At 35.2% G+C, this 17,202-nt stretch overlaps 1 protein-coding gene across 3 annotated transcripts in view; it reads left to right on the top strand.

Moving 5' to 3' along the window:
- ZMYM4 (zinc finger MYM-type containing 4) overlaps positions 1 to 17,202 on the top strand; it is a 175,909-nt gene that overhangs the window by 127,966 nt on the left and 30,741 nt on the right. The window contains exons 10-24 of one of the 3 annotated variants that reach the window (XM_027109145.1): positions 1,773 to 1,868; positions 2,896 to 3,046; positions 3,535 to 3,650; positions 4,080 to 4,355; positions 4,529 to 4,679; positions 5,480 to 5,652; positions 6,424 to 6,574; positions 7,134 to 7,274; positions 7,607 to 7,644; positions 9,001 to 9,145; positions 11,634 to 11,752; positions 12,458 to 12,629; positions 15,597 to 15,650; positions 16,053 to 16,232; positions 16,891 to 16,985. In XM_027109145.1, the coding sequence (XP_026964946.1) occupies positions 1,773 to 1,868; positions 2,896 to 3,046; positions 3,535 to 3,650; positions 4,080 to 4,355; positions 4,529 to 4,679; positions 5,480 to 5,652; positions 6,424 to 6,574; positions 7,134 to 7,274; positions 7,607 to 7,644; positions 9,001 to 9,145; positions 11,634 to 11,752; positions 12,458 to 12,629; positions 15,597 to 15,650; positions 16,053 to 16,232; positions 16,891 to 16,985 (2,058 nt within the window). The remainder of the gene's footprint in view (positions 1 to 1,772; positions 1,869 to 2,895; positions 3,047 to 3,534; positions 3,651 to 4,079; positions 4,356 to 4,528; positions 4,680 to 5,479; positions 5,653 to 6,423; positions 6,575 to 7,133; positions 7,275 to 7,606; positions 7,645 to 9,000; positions 9,146 to 11,633; positions 11,753 to 12,457; positions 12,630 to 15,596; positions 15,651 to 16,052; positions 16,233 to 16,890; positions 16,986 to 17,202) is intronic. The other 2 variants (XM_027109147.1, XM_027109146.1) reach the window with 2 other exon arrangements.

Here is a 17,202-nt window from a genome sequence, read left to right as displayed (position 1 = left end):
GGCATCTCTCAGAGTTACCCAGTCCCATCATTTTGTTGTATACCTTCTAATCTTTGCTTCTGCTAATCCCAGACTCTCAATCCATCCCTCTCCCACTCCCATTCCCCTTGGCAATCACCAGTCTATTCTCTATGTCCCTCATTCTGTTTCTGTTTCATAGATAGGTTCATTTGTGTCAGATTTTAGATTCCACATATAAGTGATATCATATGGTATTTGTCTTTCTCTTTTTGACTTACTTCACTGAGTGTGATAATCTCTAGCTGCATCCATGTTGCTGCAAATGGCATTATTTCGTTCTTTTTTACGGCTGAGTAGTATTCCATTGTATATATGTACCACATCTTCTTTATCCATTCATCTGTTGATGGACATTTAGGTTGTTTCCGTGTCTTGGCTATTGTTAATAGTGCTGCTGTGAACATAGGGGTGCATGTATCTTTTTGAATTACAGTTTTGTTTGGTTATATGCCCAGGAGTGGGATTGCTGTATCATATGGTAATTCTACTTTTAGTTTTCTGAGGAACCTCCATACTGTTTTCCACAGTGGTTGCACCAATTTACGTTCCTACCAACAGTGTAGAAGGGTTCCCTTTTCTCCATACCCTCTCTGGCATTTGTTATTTGTAGACTTTTTAATGATGGCCATTCTGACTGGCGTGAGGTGGTACCTCACTGTGGTTTGTTTTGATTTGCATTTCTCCAATAATTAGCAATGTTGGCAGTTTTATTTATACTAGATTTATATTTTGTTAGTAAATTTTGATCAAAAGTTCAATTTTAAAATTGGTAAACCCAAAGGAATAGTAAGAACTTTTTACATTTTCAGTTTTACAATATTTTCCTGTTTCACTGCATTTGCTGATCATTCTTTTTCTTAGAATAGTAAATTTTTATACAGTTAACCAAAATTGGTGAATTTAATAATGTTAATTTGGAAATTTCTCTTAAATGTTCTTAAAACTTTGCAATGATTTTGTAATTTTAAACATTCTAGTGTTTCAATTTATTTCTTGTTAATATACAAGCACATTAAAAGAGATTAGTGTTAGTTACTATTTATTTCTTCCTTAGAAACACCTTGTTTTTGTTCTCAAAGGGGAGGAAAAACCCAGTATCTTCATTAGCTTTATTCTTGTACAAAGGACAGTTTTCCTGATATTGTATCACATTCTAAAAGTTACTTTGATTCAGTCCATTGAAAGGTGGTATACATTCCATAAGAGAAGTATTTTGAAATATCTTAATTTTAAATTTATTACTTTTAATTTAGCCAATACCTATTAAAATTTTCACATATTAGTGTGTACTGTGGTTCAGAGAAAGAACGTGGATTTAGAAGTAAAGCAGATCTTGGTTTGATTCCCAGACTTTCTGTTCAAATAGAATTTAACCTTGGGGAAAGCAGTTAAACTCCCCGAGTCCATTTTCTTATCTGTAAATGGGTATATACTAGCAATGTCACTGGGATGTTTTAGGATTATATGAAGTAAGAATGAGAAAGCACCTAGTATAGAACCTGGAACATTGAAGATGGTCATTTCTGCTACTTTTCTTTTCTTCCTTATATAAAATTTATTCAACAAACATTAGATGTGATTCCTGTTTTGAGGTGTTACATGTCCCCTGGGGGAGATACAAGTGTGTAGAGATGTTACGATAGAAGTGTTATGGGATGTAGAGGGGCACAGTGGAAGCAAGGTCAGTTCTACTTGATAGTTTCAGAGATAACTCTTGACCTAATTCTTACAAATGAAGTTTGTGTTTGCAGTCCTGTTGGAGGAGGAAAGGAGAAATAGGGTTGGAGATACAGAAGAGATTCCAGAATGTAGGAATATGCTCACTTGAATATGTATTTATTTTAATAGTAAGTATAACAGACTTATCGTTGAAGAGGACATAGAGATCTTGAAATTATCTTAATGGGTGCTGGATATACCTTATAAGTTATCCTGAATGTATGACGTGTTAATAGTATTTAGCATTATTTGCTACTAAATCACTGAGTGGAAATTTAAGATAACAGACTCTTTCGTTGCTTATATTTGGACACTTGGGATATGCAAAGTTTCCTCCCACTTTATTGCTTAGAGTGTGCTTTGTTGTTGTTATTATTTGTTTTGGCTGCACCACGCGGCATGCGGGATCTTAGTTCCCTGACCAGGGATTGAACCCACGCCCCCTGAAGTGGAAACGCGGAGTCTTAACCACTGGACCATCAGGGAAGTCCCTGTGCTTTGTTATTATTAGTGGTAGAATATTTGAGTGTGAATTTTCTAGTAAGTTTATTAATTTCCTTGGATTCACATTTCATTGCTATATATAGCACCTTTTGTGGGAAGTTCTTCCAATTCTTTGAATAGTGTAAGAGCATGAATTCCCTGTTGTGTAATATTTTAAATAGTGGGTTTTTTTGTTTGTTTGGAGGTTTTGTACAATATATTCTTGCAGCTTATTTATTTTATACATAGTATTTTGTGCTTAACCCTGTAACCTTATCTTGGGGGAAGGCTAAAATAGTGCGTTTAAAACTATAGTTATAACAAATTAATAGATCCCAAAATTAATTGCTAGGTTGTGCCCAACATATTTTTTAATGAAGTAGAGTAGAGTGGAAAAATATCAAAGTGCATCACATGTTATCATGATATATATTGTTTTATAAAACCTTTCAGTTTTATATACATACACGTTTAATACACAAACACAAAACCTCAGAAGTATGTGTTACTGGGTCACTTTGTAAAATTTATTTCTTACTGAGGATTGTAATCATAAAAGTTTGGAAGCCACTAATTTAAAATATTTCAACAGTGTTAAGTATAAACATTTCAAAGAATTATGCTTTTACTTGTAACTTGGTAAAAATGAATGTTATTTTATTCTCTTAATAGAAATCAGCCAAAATTACACCATGTGCGCTTTGCAAATCATTGAGATCCTCAGCAGAAATGATTGAAAATACCAATAGCTTGGGAAAGACAGAGCTTTTCTGTTCTGTTAATTGCTTATCTGCTTACAGAGTTAAAATGGTTACTTCTGCAGGTAATACTGGTTTCATAAACTTTATAAATATAATAGTTGAATAACTTATGGTTATTGCTTTGTTGTTATAGCGCAGATTTTTGTCCAAATTTAGTTGATTTTTAACGCAAATTTAAAATACTTCAGATCTGTGTTGTAAAATATCACCTCTTGATTGCTTATTTTATGTTTATTTAGTTGCGCCTATTTGTGCATTCTTTCTTACCAAAAGAATTTATGGCTTTTAAAATGTATTTTCTTTATCTACACCTGATTTATTTCAAGATTCATTTATTTTTTAGTTTCAGGGTGTAGACTGTGACAACTTTAAATAAACAGAAATATTTTTGACGTTGTTAGTTTTTGTCTATATGTGAGGTAACTAAGTTTAATTTCAGTTCCTGCAACTTGACTTGGCTCTTGAATTTTCATGTATCATATAATACTTATTTTCTCATACATTTGTTTACATTTGTATTACTCATTAGCTTTTATTTTGATTTGCTAAGGTGTACAAGTTCAGTGTAACAGTTGCAAAACCTCAGCAATCCCTCAGTATCACCTAGCCATGTCAGATGGAAGTATTCGCAACTTCTGCAGCTACAGTTGTGTGGTAGCTTTCCAGGTATGGCTTCAGGACTCTTCCTTTTCTCCAGTTAGTTGCCTGTGATAGTAAAGTAAACTTATTAGGTGGTACTAAGTGCCTGGATTGCCTAAATTTCTACCTCAGTCTTTTTAAACTTGGGTTCTTTGGTCCATCCTATTTTTGGAGGCATGTTATTTAATTGCCTTCTGTGAAATTAAATGGTACTGTTATTACCTAGATTATCTATTGGGAGGATATTATTTTTAAAGAATATTATTAAATTATTTCATTTTTTAATATAAATATCACTCCCCCCATTCAGCTATAAGCTGCTCAAAGGCAGGGATGTTTGCCTTTTCACAAATATATGTTAAGTGCCTAGAACTGTGCTTGACATAGGTAGGTATTCAGTACCTTCTTGTTTGAACAAATGAGTAGATTGATCTTTTTGTTTGTTTCTTCTTTCAGAATTTGTTCAACAAACCAGCAGGAATGAATTCTTCAGTGGTGCCCTTGTCTCAGGGCCAAGTAATTGTAAGCATCCCTACAGGTTCAACAGTGTCAGCAGGAGGCGGTAACACCTCTGCTGTTTCTCCCACCTCCATCAGTAGCTCTGCTGCAGCTGGTCTCCAGCGTCTTGCTGCCCAATCCCAACATGTTGGGTTTGCACGAAGTGTTGTAAAACTCAAGTGTCAGCACTGTAACCGTCTCTTTGCCACAAAACCAGAACTTCTTGATTATAAGGTAGAGTAAAGGAGCATGATAGAGGGTTCGAGTATAAACTGGTCTATCTGTAAACTTATTTCTGACTTTTCACCTTTCAGAAATACACTATTTGTTTTGAAAATAAGAGGGATAAAGATTTCCACAAGATAAACCAAATGTTTAATTAGTACTTAATGATTATTTCTTTGCAGGGTAAAATGTTTCAGTTCTGTGGCAAAAATTGTTCTGATGAATATAAGAAAATAAATAATTTAATGGCAATGTGTGAATATTGTAAAATTGAGAAAATTGTAAAGGAGACTGTGCGATTCTCAGGTGCTGACAAGTCATTCTGTAGTGAAGGTAAAGATAGAAGATTATCTTACCTACTGAGCATGTTTGTTGTTTCAAAAGTAGTTGATGATTTAAGCTGTCACTGTGTAAGTTTATTTTATCTTTTGTGTATAACACCAAAACCTTTTTGTTTTGTTTATACTTGGTTCTCTCTTTTCTGATCTAATTCTTCATATTATATAGATGTTAAAATGAAGAAAAATCTCCTCAATGTGTATAGCAAAAAATGGTGGTGATGTGAAAAACATTTAATGTTAGTTATTAGGTTGATAGGGATCCTTTAGTTCTTGTATTTATTTCTAAAGGGAACTGCTTAAATTTTGGGAGCATCCTAAGATAATACTTTTATTGTTTTAAACATCCATTATGTTTCTGAATATAAATGATCTGAATATGTGAATCAGTGTCTTCCTTATTTAGATGACTGTAAGGTTAGAATGTTTTGTTTTACTCTAAAACCATGCAGGATTAGCCTCCTAGGCTAGTGGCTTTCAAACCTTTTGACCACGACACAAACAAGACATACATTTTACATTGTGACCCAGTGTATGTTCACATACCCAAATAAAACAAAAGTTTCATGAAACAAAACTGATTTTTACCATATATGATGCACTGTAATATTTGCTCTGCTGTCTTACTTCGTTTAAAAACAGAAAATGATAGTATTAATCCTCTAAATTGACCTCTTGATCTACTAATTGGTGAGAACCCAAATGTGCAAACTTTGTTGTAGGACATTTAAATTAAAGATGTAGATACTTATTATTTCTCCCTAATGTTAATTTTATCTTCTCTGATTTTTTTAGGTTGCAAATTGCTTTATAAACATGACTTGGCAAAACGCTGGGGAAATCACTGTAAAATGTGCAGTTATTGTTTACAGACATCTCCCAAATTGGTACAGAATAATTTAGGGGGGAAAGTAGAAGAGTTTTGTTGTGAAGAGTGCATGTCCAAATATACAGTTCTGTTCTATCAGGTAAATATAATTCACATTCCTGGGTTTTTCAAGTCAGGGCATATTTTTCCCTTCTTTTTTTCTTTCAAATAGTGTGAAGGGCAATTAATGATTTAAAACTTAAGTATTAAATGTATTCTGTTCTCCTCTAGTATTAATATAAGATTTTAAAAAGACTTTAATGTCACTGAAGTTACATTTGTTTTTAATTTCCTTGTAGAAGACATATCAGTCTTAAAACATTAAAATATTTAAAATTATATTCATTTATTAACTAAAATGAATTGTGTTCTGATGTCTTTAAGGAAGATCGGTCTATTTCCATTTCACTTATTTTAAAATTACTATTTATTGGCATCTCTATAATGTGACCTTTTTTAATGTACAAAATAGTTGATAGGTAAGTAATTATTTCCAAATTTAGGATCGTTAACCTTCATTTTTTAAAAAACTGAATTATAGTTGAGGTATGATATTATATAAGTTAACAGGTATACAATATAGTGATTCACATTTTTTAAAGGTTATACTTCATTTATAGTTATTATAAAATATTGACTGTATTCCCTGTGTTGTACAATATATCCTTATAACTTATTTTATACATAATTGTTTGTACCTCTTAGTCCCCTACCTCTATATTGCCCCTCCCCCCAGGATAGTTAACCTTCATTTTTGTGATCTAAATTCTAAGTAAATTTCCTCACTTGTTAACCTGTGGCCTGCTTTTATTCCATCAGACCATAGACAGTTTGTTTTTTACTTCTTTACTATCTTCTGTTTCTTTTTCAGATGGCCAAATGTGATGGTTGTAAGCGACAGGGTAAGCTCAGTGAGTCCTTGAAATGGCGGGGAGAAATGAAACATTTCTGTAACCTGCTTTGTATCTTGATGTTCTGTAATCAGCAAAGTATGTGTGACCCACCTTCACAAAATAATGCAGGTAAAATTAAACTTTAGTCTTTGGTCAATGTCAGGGACTAACTACTGTTCTACAAGTTGAGAACATTAAGTAGTTGTCAATAATTTCATGAAACGTAAATTTCATTCTATTCAAATGACATTAACATTTAGATCTCTTTTTGTTTAACACCTTAGATTAATGCCCTGTAAAAACGAGTTCTTTTAGTTTTCCCTGAGCATGTTGAGTCAAATAAACTCTGTAAGAACTTTATGGGGAAGAATAGCAGTTAATATTTTATAATTGAAGATATACATCTTGACTTCCTTAGAAAAGGATTTGAGAGAAAGAACATAGAATCTAAATCACATAGCCTTTTAAATATACCACATGCATAGTTAGGCAAGAGAAGGTACATGGAATACTTTCAAGGTTCACTAATTAAAAAACAGAAAAAAATCCAGTTAATCCTGAAGTGACACTTGGCTCCAACAGAATTTACTCTAACCTAAAAGCATTGTTTAAACTCCTTGAAATGTTGGTTCTGTGTATGTGCATATAAATTACATGAGATTTTCTTATTTTTGTTTATTTTAATCAGGAAGTGTTTCCATGGTGCCAGCTGCTTCATCAGGGCCCCCATCTCACAGAAAAGATTCAACTCCAGTTATAGCTAATGTAGTATCATTAGCCAGTGCTCCTGCTGCTCAGCCCACAGTGAATTCTAACAGTGTCTTACAAGGTATGACTTGATTTGAAAGCATTTATCTAGCCTTTTTGAGGTTGAATATAAGGCTTCTCTACTCTTTTTTGTCAGTGTTCATTTTCATGTGTTTGTCACATTCATATTAGGAATGGTGGCTCACTATGTGCTGCTATGGCATTAAACAGTGTTTTTGTAGTTTCCAGATCTCTTTTTCTCATATTAGGCTTTAGGTGTTACTCTTCCCCTGAATTAAAGTAAGATAATACATGTTTTTATTATGAAACTTTGTGTGTTTTTTCCAAATATCAGCTTTTAATACTAATGTTTAAATAATAAGATCCTACATTATATGTTTTTATTTATATCAGGTGCAGTTCCAACAGTAACAGCAAAAATCATTGGGGATGTAAGTTTTATTATTTTTATTGGTATTGCCACTGTCTTTTCCCTTTTTATGCAGTATGAATATGTCTAAGCTGATTTGCCCTCCTTTATTTTTTGTTTGTTATATAAAACAAATTGCATGAGTTCAGGAACAGGATTTTCTGGTTATTTAGTTAGGTCTTTTATGTACTTTAATTTCTTTGAATGCTTGGTATCTATATAATAGTAACTATATAATAGTTACTGAAGGTTTTTGTTATTTTTTAATTGTACAGAATTAAAGTAAATTGTACAGAATTCAGGCATAAAAGGTTTGGGGGGCATTTTGTAACATAGACTGTAAATAAAGTACTTATAAAATATAGTTTATTTCCCACTCAGTGTAGATTATGCTGTAAATAAGCATTCTTTTTTTAAAAAAAAAAACAATATTTTTGTGCTTTGTCTCTTAAAAAAAATAATAAATAATGAGAAAAACTTATGACTAGAACAGTGGCATTTTTAAAGCGTTTCCTGGTCTCTGGGATAATTTTCATGTCATCTTTTTTCAGGTAACTTAAATGATCATAAGTGATCCTATTCTAGTTAATTTTTTTTTTGTTGTTTTTTGCGGTACGCGGGCCTCTCACTGTTGTGGCCTCGCCCGTTGTGGAGCACAGGCTCCGGATGCGCAGGCTCAGCGGCCATGGCGCACGGGCCCAGCCGCTCCGGGGCATGTGGGATTTTCCCGGATTGGGGCACGAACCCGTGTCCCCTGCATCGGCAGGCGGACTCCCAACCACTGCGCCACCAGGGAAGCCTGAAACTAATTCTTTTAAGACTTAACTCAGTCAAGAAACAACAGTTCTCATTTTAAGCTCAACCACCATTGTTATTTATTTATTTGTTTTTTTTGCGGTTCGCGGGCCTCCCACTGCCGCGGCCCCTCCCGCTGCAGAGCACAGGCTCCGGACGCGCAGGCTCAGCGGCCATGGCGCACGGGCCCAGCCACTCCGCGCCACGCGGGATCCCCCCGGACCGGGGCACGAACCCGTGTCCCCTGCATCGGCAGGCGGACCCCCAACCACTGTGCCACCAGGGAAGCCCCACCATTGTTATTGATCAACAGTATGTCACAATACAAACAGCATTTTTCTTGGTAAACAGAACTGGTAATTAGATACATTCAGGGTCAATATATAGTTATCAAAATATTCCTTTATTGATATTTCAGGAATATTATATTCCTTACATATTTAGTTGAATATTTATATTCTGTGTCTTCCAAGTAATTCCAATATAGTATTTCTTTTGAAATTATATTTTGAAATATAATATTTATAATGTTTCTTGTAATTAATGATAAGCTTTTGGTTTCTGACTTATTTTTTTTTACTAGGCAAGTACACAAACAGATGCCCTCAAACTGCCACCTTCCCAGCCTCCAAGACTTTTGAAGAATAAAGCTTTATTGTGCAAACCCATCACACAGACCAAGGCCACTTCTTGCAAACCACATACCCAAAACAAAGAATGCCAGACAGGTGTGTTCCTTGTGCTTTCTTCATTTAATTTTTCCTAGGGGAAAGTAATGTGGGATCTGGTTACATTAATTAAGTGCCTTCTATTTTATAGGTGTTGTGTTTGGTTGCTTATATTCGCTGCCCAATTGAGTTCTCACGATATCCCTGTGGGTTAGGTATTTTCATCAACTTAACAAGTTATGGCAAAGAGAAGGTAGTTGATAATACCATACTCTGAATGCTTCATTTAATTTCCTTATTCATGATAGTGTAGTATTATGGGTAAGCATAGACTTTGGAATTACATAAACAGGGTCTTAGTTAAGAGGAACTGTTGTTTTCCAGAGCACCCTTAGGTTTGAACTTTTCCACACTCTATTTCAAATAATGTCAGTTCCTTTGGGGAGAGCTTTAGGGCTTTCTTTTCTTATGAACTGCCTCTACCCTCTTTGAGTTACTACTTTTCTGAATGATGGGCATGGTGTGAGCTTCTGATCTCCTCAACTTGCCTTTCCTAGCATGGAATCTCTGCCCTACAAGTGATCTGGGGTGAAGGTAGTTCGTACCCTAGTTTTCTTGGCCTGCTATTCCTATAGTAGGTTTTCTCTTTGTGGGTGGTAGCTGTACTCACTAGGAAATTAACCTCTTTAACCTGGACTTTGAGGGGATAAGAAATGATGGTGGCCTGTCCCTCCTGGCGAGATACAGTAACCCTTGATGGGAGCTGAAGGAAGAGGAGCCCATTCTTTCTGGTCCCACCCATTCCAGAGTGGAGTTTCTATCATATTTAGCTGGCTGAGGCAGGGGTGTGGAGCAGGTAGTAGATCAAAAGTCACAGATGCCTACTGTTCTTACTGTATTTAGTAGATTTTCTTGAATAAATATTTCTCCATTTGCTGTATGCCTTTGGGACAATTTCCAAAGAATTTATTAAGTGGTTATTTTTTAGGTTTTCACCAACTTTGCTTGTTTCCCTAGAGAATTGGGTCTCTGGCATGCTGCCATCTGAAAATCCCAGAATTTTTAAAGTGGAAAGGAATCCTAGATTCTTAGATCTGGAAGGTTATCCTCTAGGCCAGTACTTCTCAAACATTAATATGCATATGAATTATTTGGGAATGTTACTAAGTGGATTCTCATTTAGTGGTGCCGAGGTTTTGCATCTTTTAAGTTCCTGGGTAATGTCAGTGCTGCTGATCCACGGGTCATGTTGAACAGCAGGGCTATAGATGACTTAGTCCTGTATTTTTATTGTACCAATAGTGACTTCATAAAAAAGTCATTTTTTAAAATATTTTTTTTATTTATCATTTTTTTACAGTAGGTCCTCGTTATCTGTTTTAAATATAGCAATGTGTACATGTCAATCCCAAAATAGTGACAGTTTAGCATTATGTAGCTTGGTTATCAGACATCTCTAATCAGATAACTTTTTTTTTATGTCCACTGCACCATGGTAAAATTGATCCCATATTATTTCCCACTTCTAACCCTAGTCAAATTGTCAGCTTTTCACTTCTTTTTACTAGCATTACCTTTCTCTTACATTAATGATTTTACAGTTATCTAACATATTTTTCTGGCCTACAGAAAAGACTCTGTAGATAGTTGTTAATGATTTCTACCTCCATCCTTCCCATTTTTTCCCTACTCATGTTTAAGTTAGTTCCCAAAGTTCTGTTTCCTTTTTTTAAAAAATATCTTAGAACCTCTGCTCTGTATACTTATTTTTTTTTCCTGCAGGTATCATAACCACCCTAGTTCAGGCCCTCATCTTCTTAGCTCTATATATTGTAGTTGCCTCCCACATTGTATACTTTCTATTCCATGTGAAGATGGCAGCCAAATTAATCTTTTTAAAGCCATTTTCCTCACATTACTTTGTGCTAACCAATCTGTAGTAGTTCCCCACTGTCTAATGATTTTAAATGTGTATTATAGCCTCACAAAAATGGCCCTTCTACCTATTCAGTCTCCTCTTTAACATACACTACTTATTCATGTTAAGTCTTCTATACCTTTCTTCTAAGATAACTATTCCATTTATCCATCCAAGTTATATCCTTCATTCATCTTATCCTTGTATCACTGATAATTATTGTGTTGCCCACTTTTTTTAGTGCTGTTATACTCAAGCCTTGCTATTTCTCCTTTCTGTGAATTCCTAGTATCATAGATACTTCTTTTTTTTAAATTTAATTTTATTTATTTGGTTGCATCAGGTCTTAGTTGCAGCATGCTTGTGGGATCTAGTTTCCTGACCAGGGATTGAACCTGGGCCCCCTGCATTGGGAGCACAGAGTCTTATCCACTGTGCCACCAGGGAAGTCCCTCATAGATACTTCTTTTGAACTGTAAATGTCCACATGCTTTAAAAATTTTTTTTAAATTAAAATTACACTTCTTTTGAATTATAAGTCTTCATATACCTAAAAAATTTTTTTAAATTAAAATGTCGTTTCTAACCCTCTTTGTTTTTTTGTGGGGTTTTTTTTTTTTCTTCCATTAGAAGACACTCCAACTCAGCCCCAAGTTATTGTGGTGCCAGTTCCAGTACCAGTGTTCGTACCTATACCTCTTCATCTTTATACTCAGTATGCCCCAGTCCCATTTGGAATTCCAGTTCCAGTGAGTAATCATTTAGAGATTAAGCCTAATTTAGTATGCATTTTTCTCAATTAAGATTTGACAGCTCCATAAAAATACTTTTTACTTGTTGGTAAAATATACCTGACTCTGGTTGGCTATTAATCATACTGTTATATTACTTAAATATGGAATATATAAAGGACTGCTTCTATTTGTACCCTGCCTTGTCAGAGGAGGTTATGATTTAGCTTTTTAAAAACATTTTAAACACAAAAGACCACTAACATAGAAAAAGATCAGAAACAGTGTGTGAATGCTAGAATCCTAGATTGTAGCAAGAATGAAAAGAGGAATACTGTGATTTACAGGATTCTGACTTTTCGTTAAAGAAAAATGTATTCATTTTTTATTGGAAATATATATTTTCTCGGTATTGAATTCTTAAGAGAAACACTTGTGTGAAAATATTAAGCAAGAAATATAGTCAAAAACAAAACAAAAATTCATTACTTAATTATTCTTTTAGATGAATCAGAGACACGTTAAGTATCCAGAAAAGCACTTACTGAATTTCTATTTAAATGGCTGCAGTCTTATAAAAACAAACTAGCAAGACTGTCTTAACCATTAGCAATAGAAATAGCTTGAATTTGTTTATTAATAATTTTTATATTTAAATGATCTCACAAATAATAGTTTTGATGGTCGACCAAGAAACTCTTCAGTCTATCCTTGGTCTTTCAGATGCCTGTCCCTATGCTTATTCCATCCTCAATGGATAATGAAGATAAAGTCACTGAGAGTATTGAAGACATTAAGGAAAAACTTCCCTCACATCCTTTTGAAGCTGATCTCCTTGAGATGGCAGAAATGATTGCAGAAGATGAAGAGAAGGAAAAGACTCTATCTCAGGGAGGTCGGTATAATTTTAAAGTAAAAAAAGAAAAACACACCTATAAATTTTTAGGTAGCTCATGTAATTTTAAGTATTAGGCAGTCAAGGAGTTTCTAAAAGCTTTATTTGTTTTTAAATATGAAGTCTATGGGCTTGTTAAACTTGTTGATAACTCTGGAGCTCTATCCTGTTTATGAAAGAAATCGATACGGTTTCTAGTTCTTAGTGATTCCAGAAAAATAACTTATAAATCCATGTTTCATGGTCATGTTCTAGTTTTATCCCCTGCAGTCAAAGCCATGGTCTCCAGATAAAAATTACTGTTGTAAAATAATCAGCATGTTGGTAGAAGGTAAAAAGAATTTTAGGGTGGAAAACCATTTGGTTCAAAATAACCTATAGATAAATACCATTTTATGAGTGTAGAATAATGTACAGTAATTAACATTTATGTGCTTGCCGTACTCTAGGCATTGTCCTAAATGCACTGTGTGCGTCACCTCATTTAATTTTCACAACAACCCTATGAGTGAGGTACTGTTTACTTTAGATTCCTCTTTTGGAAAATAGGCTTGCCATGGTTATGAAATCAGGAAATAATGGAATCAGAAGTTGAATCCAGGTTTGTCTGACTCCAAAGAAAGGATTTTAACCAGAACTCAGTAGTATAAATTCCAGAAAGGTTTCCAGCCTTATTTAGCACTGCCTTGATTTTTGGATATAAGAAGAGATAAAGGAAATGGTGTTAAAGGGAGTTGAAATGTATAGGTGAATTTTTGCAATGGCGTATTTTTTTTATTTATTTAATTTATTTTATTTTTGGCTGCATTGGGTCTTCATTGCTGCACCGTGGGCTTTCTCTAGTTGCGGTGAGCAAGAGCTACTCTTCACTGTGGTGTGCGGGCTTCTCACTGCAGTGGCTTCTCTTGTTGCAGAGCACAGGCTCTAGGTGCACAGGCTTCAGTAGTTGTGGCTCGCGGGTTATAGAGCACAGGCTCAGTAGTTGTGGTGCATAGGTTAGTTGCTTTGCAGCATGTGCGATCTTCCCAGACCAGGGCTCGAACTCGTGTCCCCTCCATTGGCAGGCGGATTCTTAACCACTGTGCCACCAGGGAAGCCCACAGTGGCCTTTTCATATATCATTGATGAACCAAGAAATTACTCTTTCCTGACAATTTTTTTTTTCTGTGATGGTTTTTATAAAGCTAGCCACTGGGTTCTGATTTTGCGTAATACATTCTAGCTGGTTTTCTGAACACCACAGCATTTGAAAAAACTACTGTCAACTTTTCTGTTGTGTTGCCAGTACGTTTTTAAATCAGATATACTCTGAGAGATGGGTACAAAGCTTTTTGTTATTATCCCAAAGTTTCTGGTCTCATTTTGCTCTTTAGTGTATAATATCAATTCTGACCCATTTATATGTGGATTTTAAAGTCTTGGAATATTGCCCTTGGGCTTCCCTGGTGGCACAGCGGTTAAGAATCCGCCTGCCAATGCAGGGGACACGGGTTCGAGCCCTGGTCCATGAAAATCCCACATGCCGCAGAGCAACTAAACCCATGCACCACAACTACTGAGTCTGCGCTCTAGAACCTGCAAGCTACAACTACTGAAGCCTGCGCTCTGCAACAAGAGAAGCCACTGCAACAAGAATCCTGTGCACTGCAACAAAGAGTAGCTCCTGCTGGCCGCAACTAGAGAAAGCCCACGCACAGCAACGAAGACCCAACGCAGCCAAAAATAAATAAATAAATAAGTAAGTAAAGTAAGTAAGTAAGTAAATAAATAAATAAATAAATAAAAAGAGTACTGCACCTATGCTTGATCTTCTAATTTCTGATACTTATTTTGCAAGTTCCAGCAATTCCTGATGAGAAACCTCATTCTAAGTTGGCTTCTCCATTCATGTTAATAGTCAGCATTTATCAAATGTTTCCTCTATACAAATATTGTGACTTTGCCTTTGCCTACAATTCAGTCAAACAGAAAAACTTTAGACTGAGCTTCAAGACAGATAGTTTTAATCATCATAGTGTAATTAAAATCAAATGGTTTAGAAATATAAAGGGGGGAGAAATTAATTCCAACTGAAAGGATCTGGCTCATTTATCTTTGATTTCAGGGAAAAGAGACAATTTTCCTTGGTTTTTTAAAAAATCTTTTTTTTAATACTTTAAATCTTTAAACACTTTACTTTTTTTCTTCTTCCTTTTTTTTTTTTTTCTTTTGTTTTTTCTTGGCCACATTGTGCAGCTTGTGGGATCTTAGTTCCCTGACCAAGTATTGAACCTGGACCCCAGCAGTGAAAGCTCCGGGTCCTAACCACTGGACAGCCAGAGAATTCCCTAAACTCTTTACTTTTAAAGTAGTTTATAGGGACTTCCCTGGCGGTCCAGTGGTTAAGACTCTGCGCTTCCACTGCAGAAGGCACTTGTTCGATTCCTGGTCGGGGAACCGAGATCCCACATGCTGCATGGTGTGGCCCAAAAACAAACAAAAAAAAATTACAGTAGTTTATAATTGATAGAACTTTGTTCTGTTTAGTTCCATGTGCTGATTGCTCATGTATTTATATTCTAAGTTTGTCAGCTTTCCACTGCATGGTAAAGCATATTTTATTTAGGGAAGGAAAAAGGAATTTAAAACAGATTTGTCAACCTGTGAGTAAATCAATATTGTGTGTGTGTGTGTGTTGTGGTTAAAAAAAAAAAAAAAAGAATTTCAGATAGCACAGAATCCAAAATAAAGGTCTCTCTTGCCATGACTTCTTTCATACCGCTTGCTATCTAGAAGTGTAACCACTGTTATCAATTGTAATTTAACTGTATTTATCACTAATGCCTGACTTCTATTAATGAACCATTCTTTTCTGCATGTAAAGACTATTTACGTAGAACCTCCGTAGTGCAGTCATTTCATTTGAGATGCGGTTTGTTTTTTGTATACATATAAATTGACTTATTATGTGCTTTTCTTTTTCTTTAGGATCCCAAACTTCTGAACAGGAGCTCTTTCTAGACACCAAGATATTTGAAAAAGGTTTGTAATTGTAAATGTATTTTGAATCTTAGAAATATTATCCTCTGTTAGTGACACAAATCCGTAAAGTATTAGCATCCTTGGATTTAATATTTGCAATTTTAGCTGTTTGTAGGGGGCATCAGACATCTATGATTTTGTGCTAATTTGTAGAGACTAATAAAAGCTACCTCAGATATTGGTTTTAAGGATTAATTGAAATAATGCTCTGAAGTGTGTACCAAGAATATAAATCTAGTTCTGTGATATTGGTGAACAAGTTACTTCATTCTTGAGTGTACCTATGGAATTGTCCAGCAACCATACCTGACTTTTTGGTATTTAGGGTTTCAGAGAGGTTTCTGAGTATGTCAAGTATATTATCTCATTTTGAGGGCTTGTTTGTTTTTCTGTATATTTCAGACCAAGGAAGTACTTACAGTGGTGATCTTGAATCAGAGGCAGTATCTACTCCACATAGCTGGGAGGAAGAATTAAATCATTATGCCTTAAAGTCAAATACTGTGCAAGAGGCTGATTTAGAAGTGAAGCAGTTCTCAAAAGGGGAAACTGAACAGGATCTGGAAGCAGATTTTCCATCAGGTTTGTGCAGTGTAACCTGTCTGTTCAAAGTCCTTTATTAGAATATTCGTACAACTCTGAATTGGCATAATGAAGCAGTTATAATGTATGATAACTATCTAGGGCACAAATGGTCCCTGCCTTTGAAGGTATTAATTCATACCATATTGTTCTTTATAAGGGGTTAATTTGTTTTTGTTGTTGTTGTTTTTAAGTTTCCCACAGTAATCATATAGGGATTTTTCTTGATTGTTAATAAAGTTTGGGGTTTTTTTTTGCGGTACACGGGCCTCTCACTGTTGTGGCCTCTCCTGTTGCAGAGCACAGGCTCTGGACGCGCAGGCTCAGCGGCCACGGCTCACGGGCCCAGCCGCTCCGTGGCATGTGGGATCTTCCCGGCCCGGGGCACGAACCCGTGTCCCCTGCATTGGCAGGCGGACTCTCAACCACTGCGCCAACAGGGAAGCCCCCCCCCCTTTTTTTTTTTTTCGAGATAATAAAGTTTTTATACATGCTGTATCTCCTTGTTTTCTTATGTATATAAGTAAAGTCCATATTTTATCATAAACAAAGTAATGAATATAGTGATGATTACCTGATATTTCCTCCTTCACCCTAAGTGTTTATTTAAGTCTGTGAGTGATTTATCTCACATTATGCTTTCTCTTGGATATCATAGAATCCTTTGACCCACTGAATAAAGGACAGGGAATCCAGGCACGTTCCCGAACAAGAAGACGACACAGAGATGGCTTCCCCCAGCCCAGACGAAGAGTAAGCAGTAACTTAATTTTTCTAGCATTTTCTTTTCTTTGTTGTTTTCCAACCTTGTATTTTTGTCCTTTTGTTTTTGTTTTTTTGAAGTCAAAAACCATATCTCTTATTTTATATTTCCTCAGGAGGGACTTTTTATTTTGTTTCTATAATCAAAGTTTTTTATAATCGTTAGTTTTTTATAATCTGTTAGTTTTTTATAATCGTTGTTACACAC

This window comes from Aethalodelphis obliquidens, unplaced genomic scaffold (genome assembly GCF_003676395.1).
Source record: "Aethalodelphis obliquidens isolate GAN/ISIS:26980383/991018 unplaced genomic scaffold, ASM367639v1 scaffold9, whole genome shotgun sequence".
In the NCBI taxonomy this organism is placed as follows: Eukaryota; Metazoa; Chordata; class Mammalia; order Artiodactyla; family Delphinidae; genus Aethalodelphis; species Aethalodelphis obliquidens.
The sequence above is the reverse complement of the archived record's forward strand: the minus strand, read 5'-3'. Positions and strand labels throughout refer to the sequence as shown.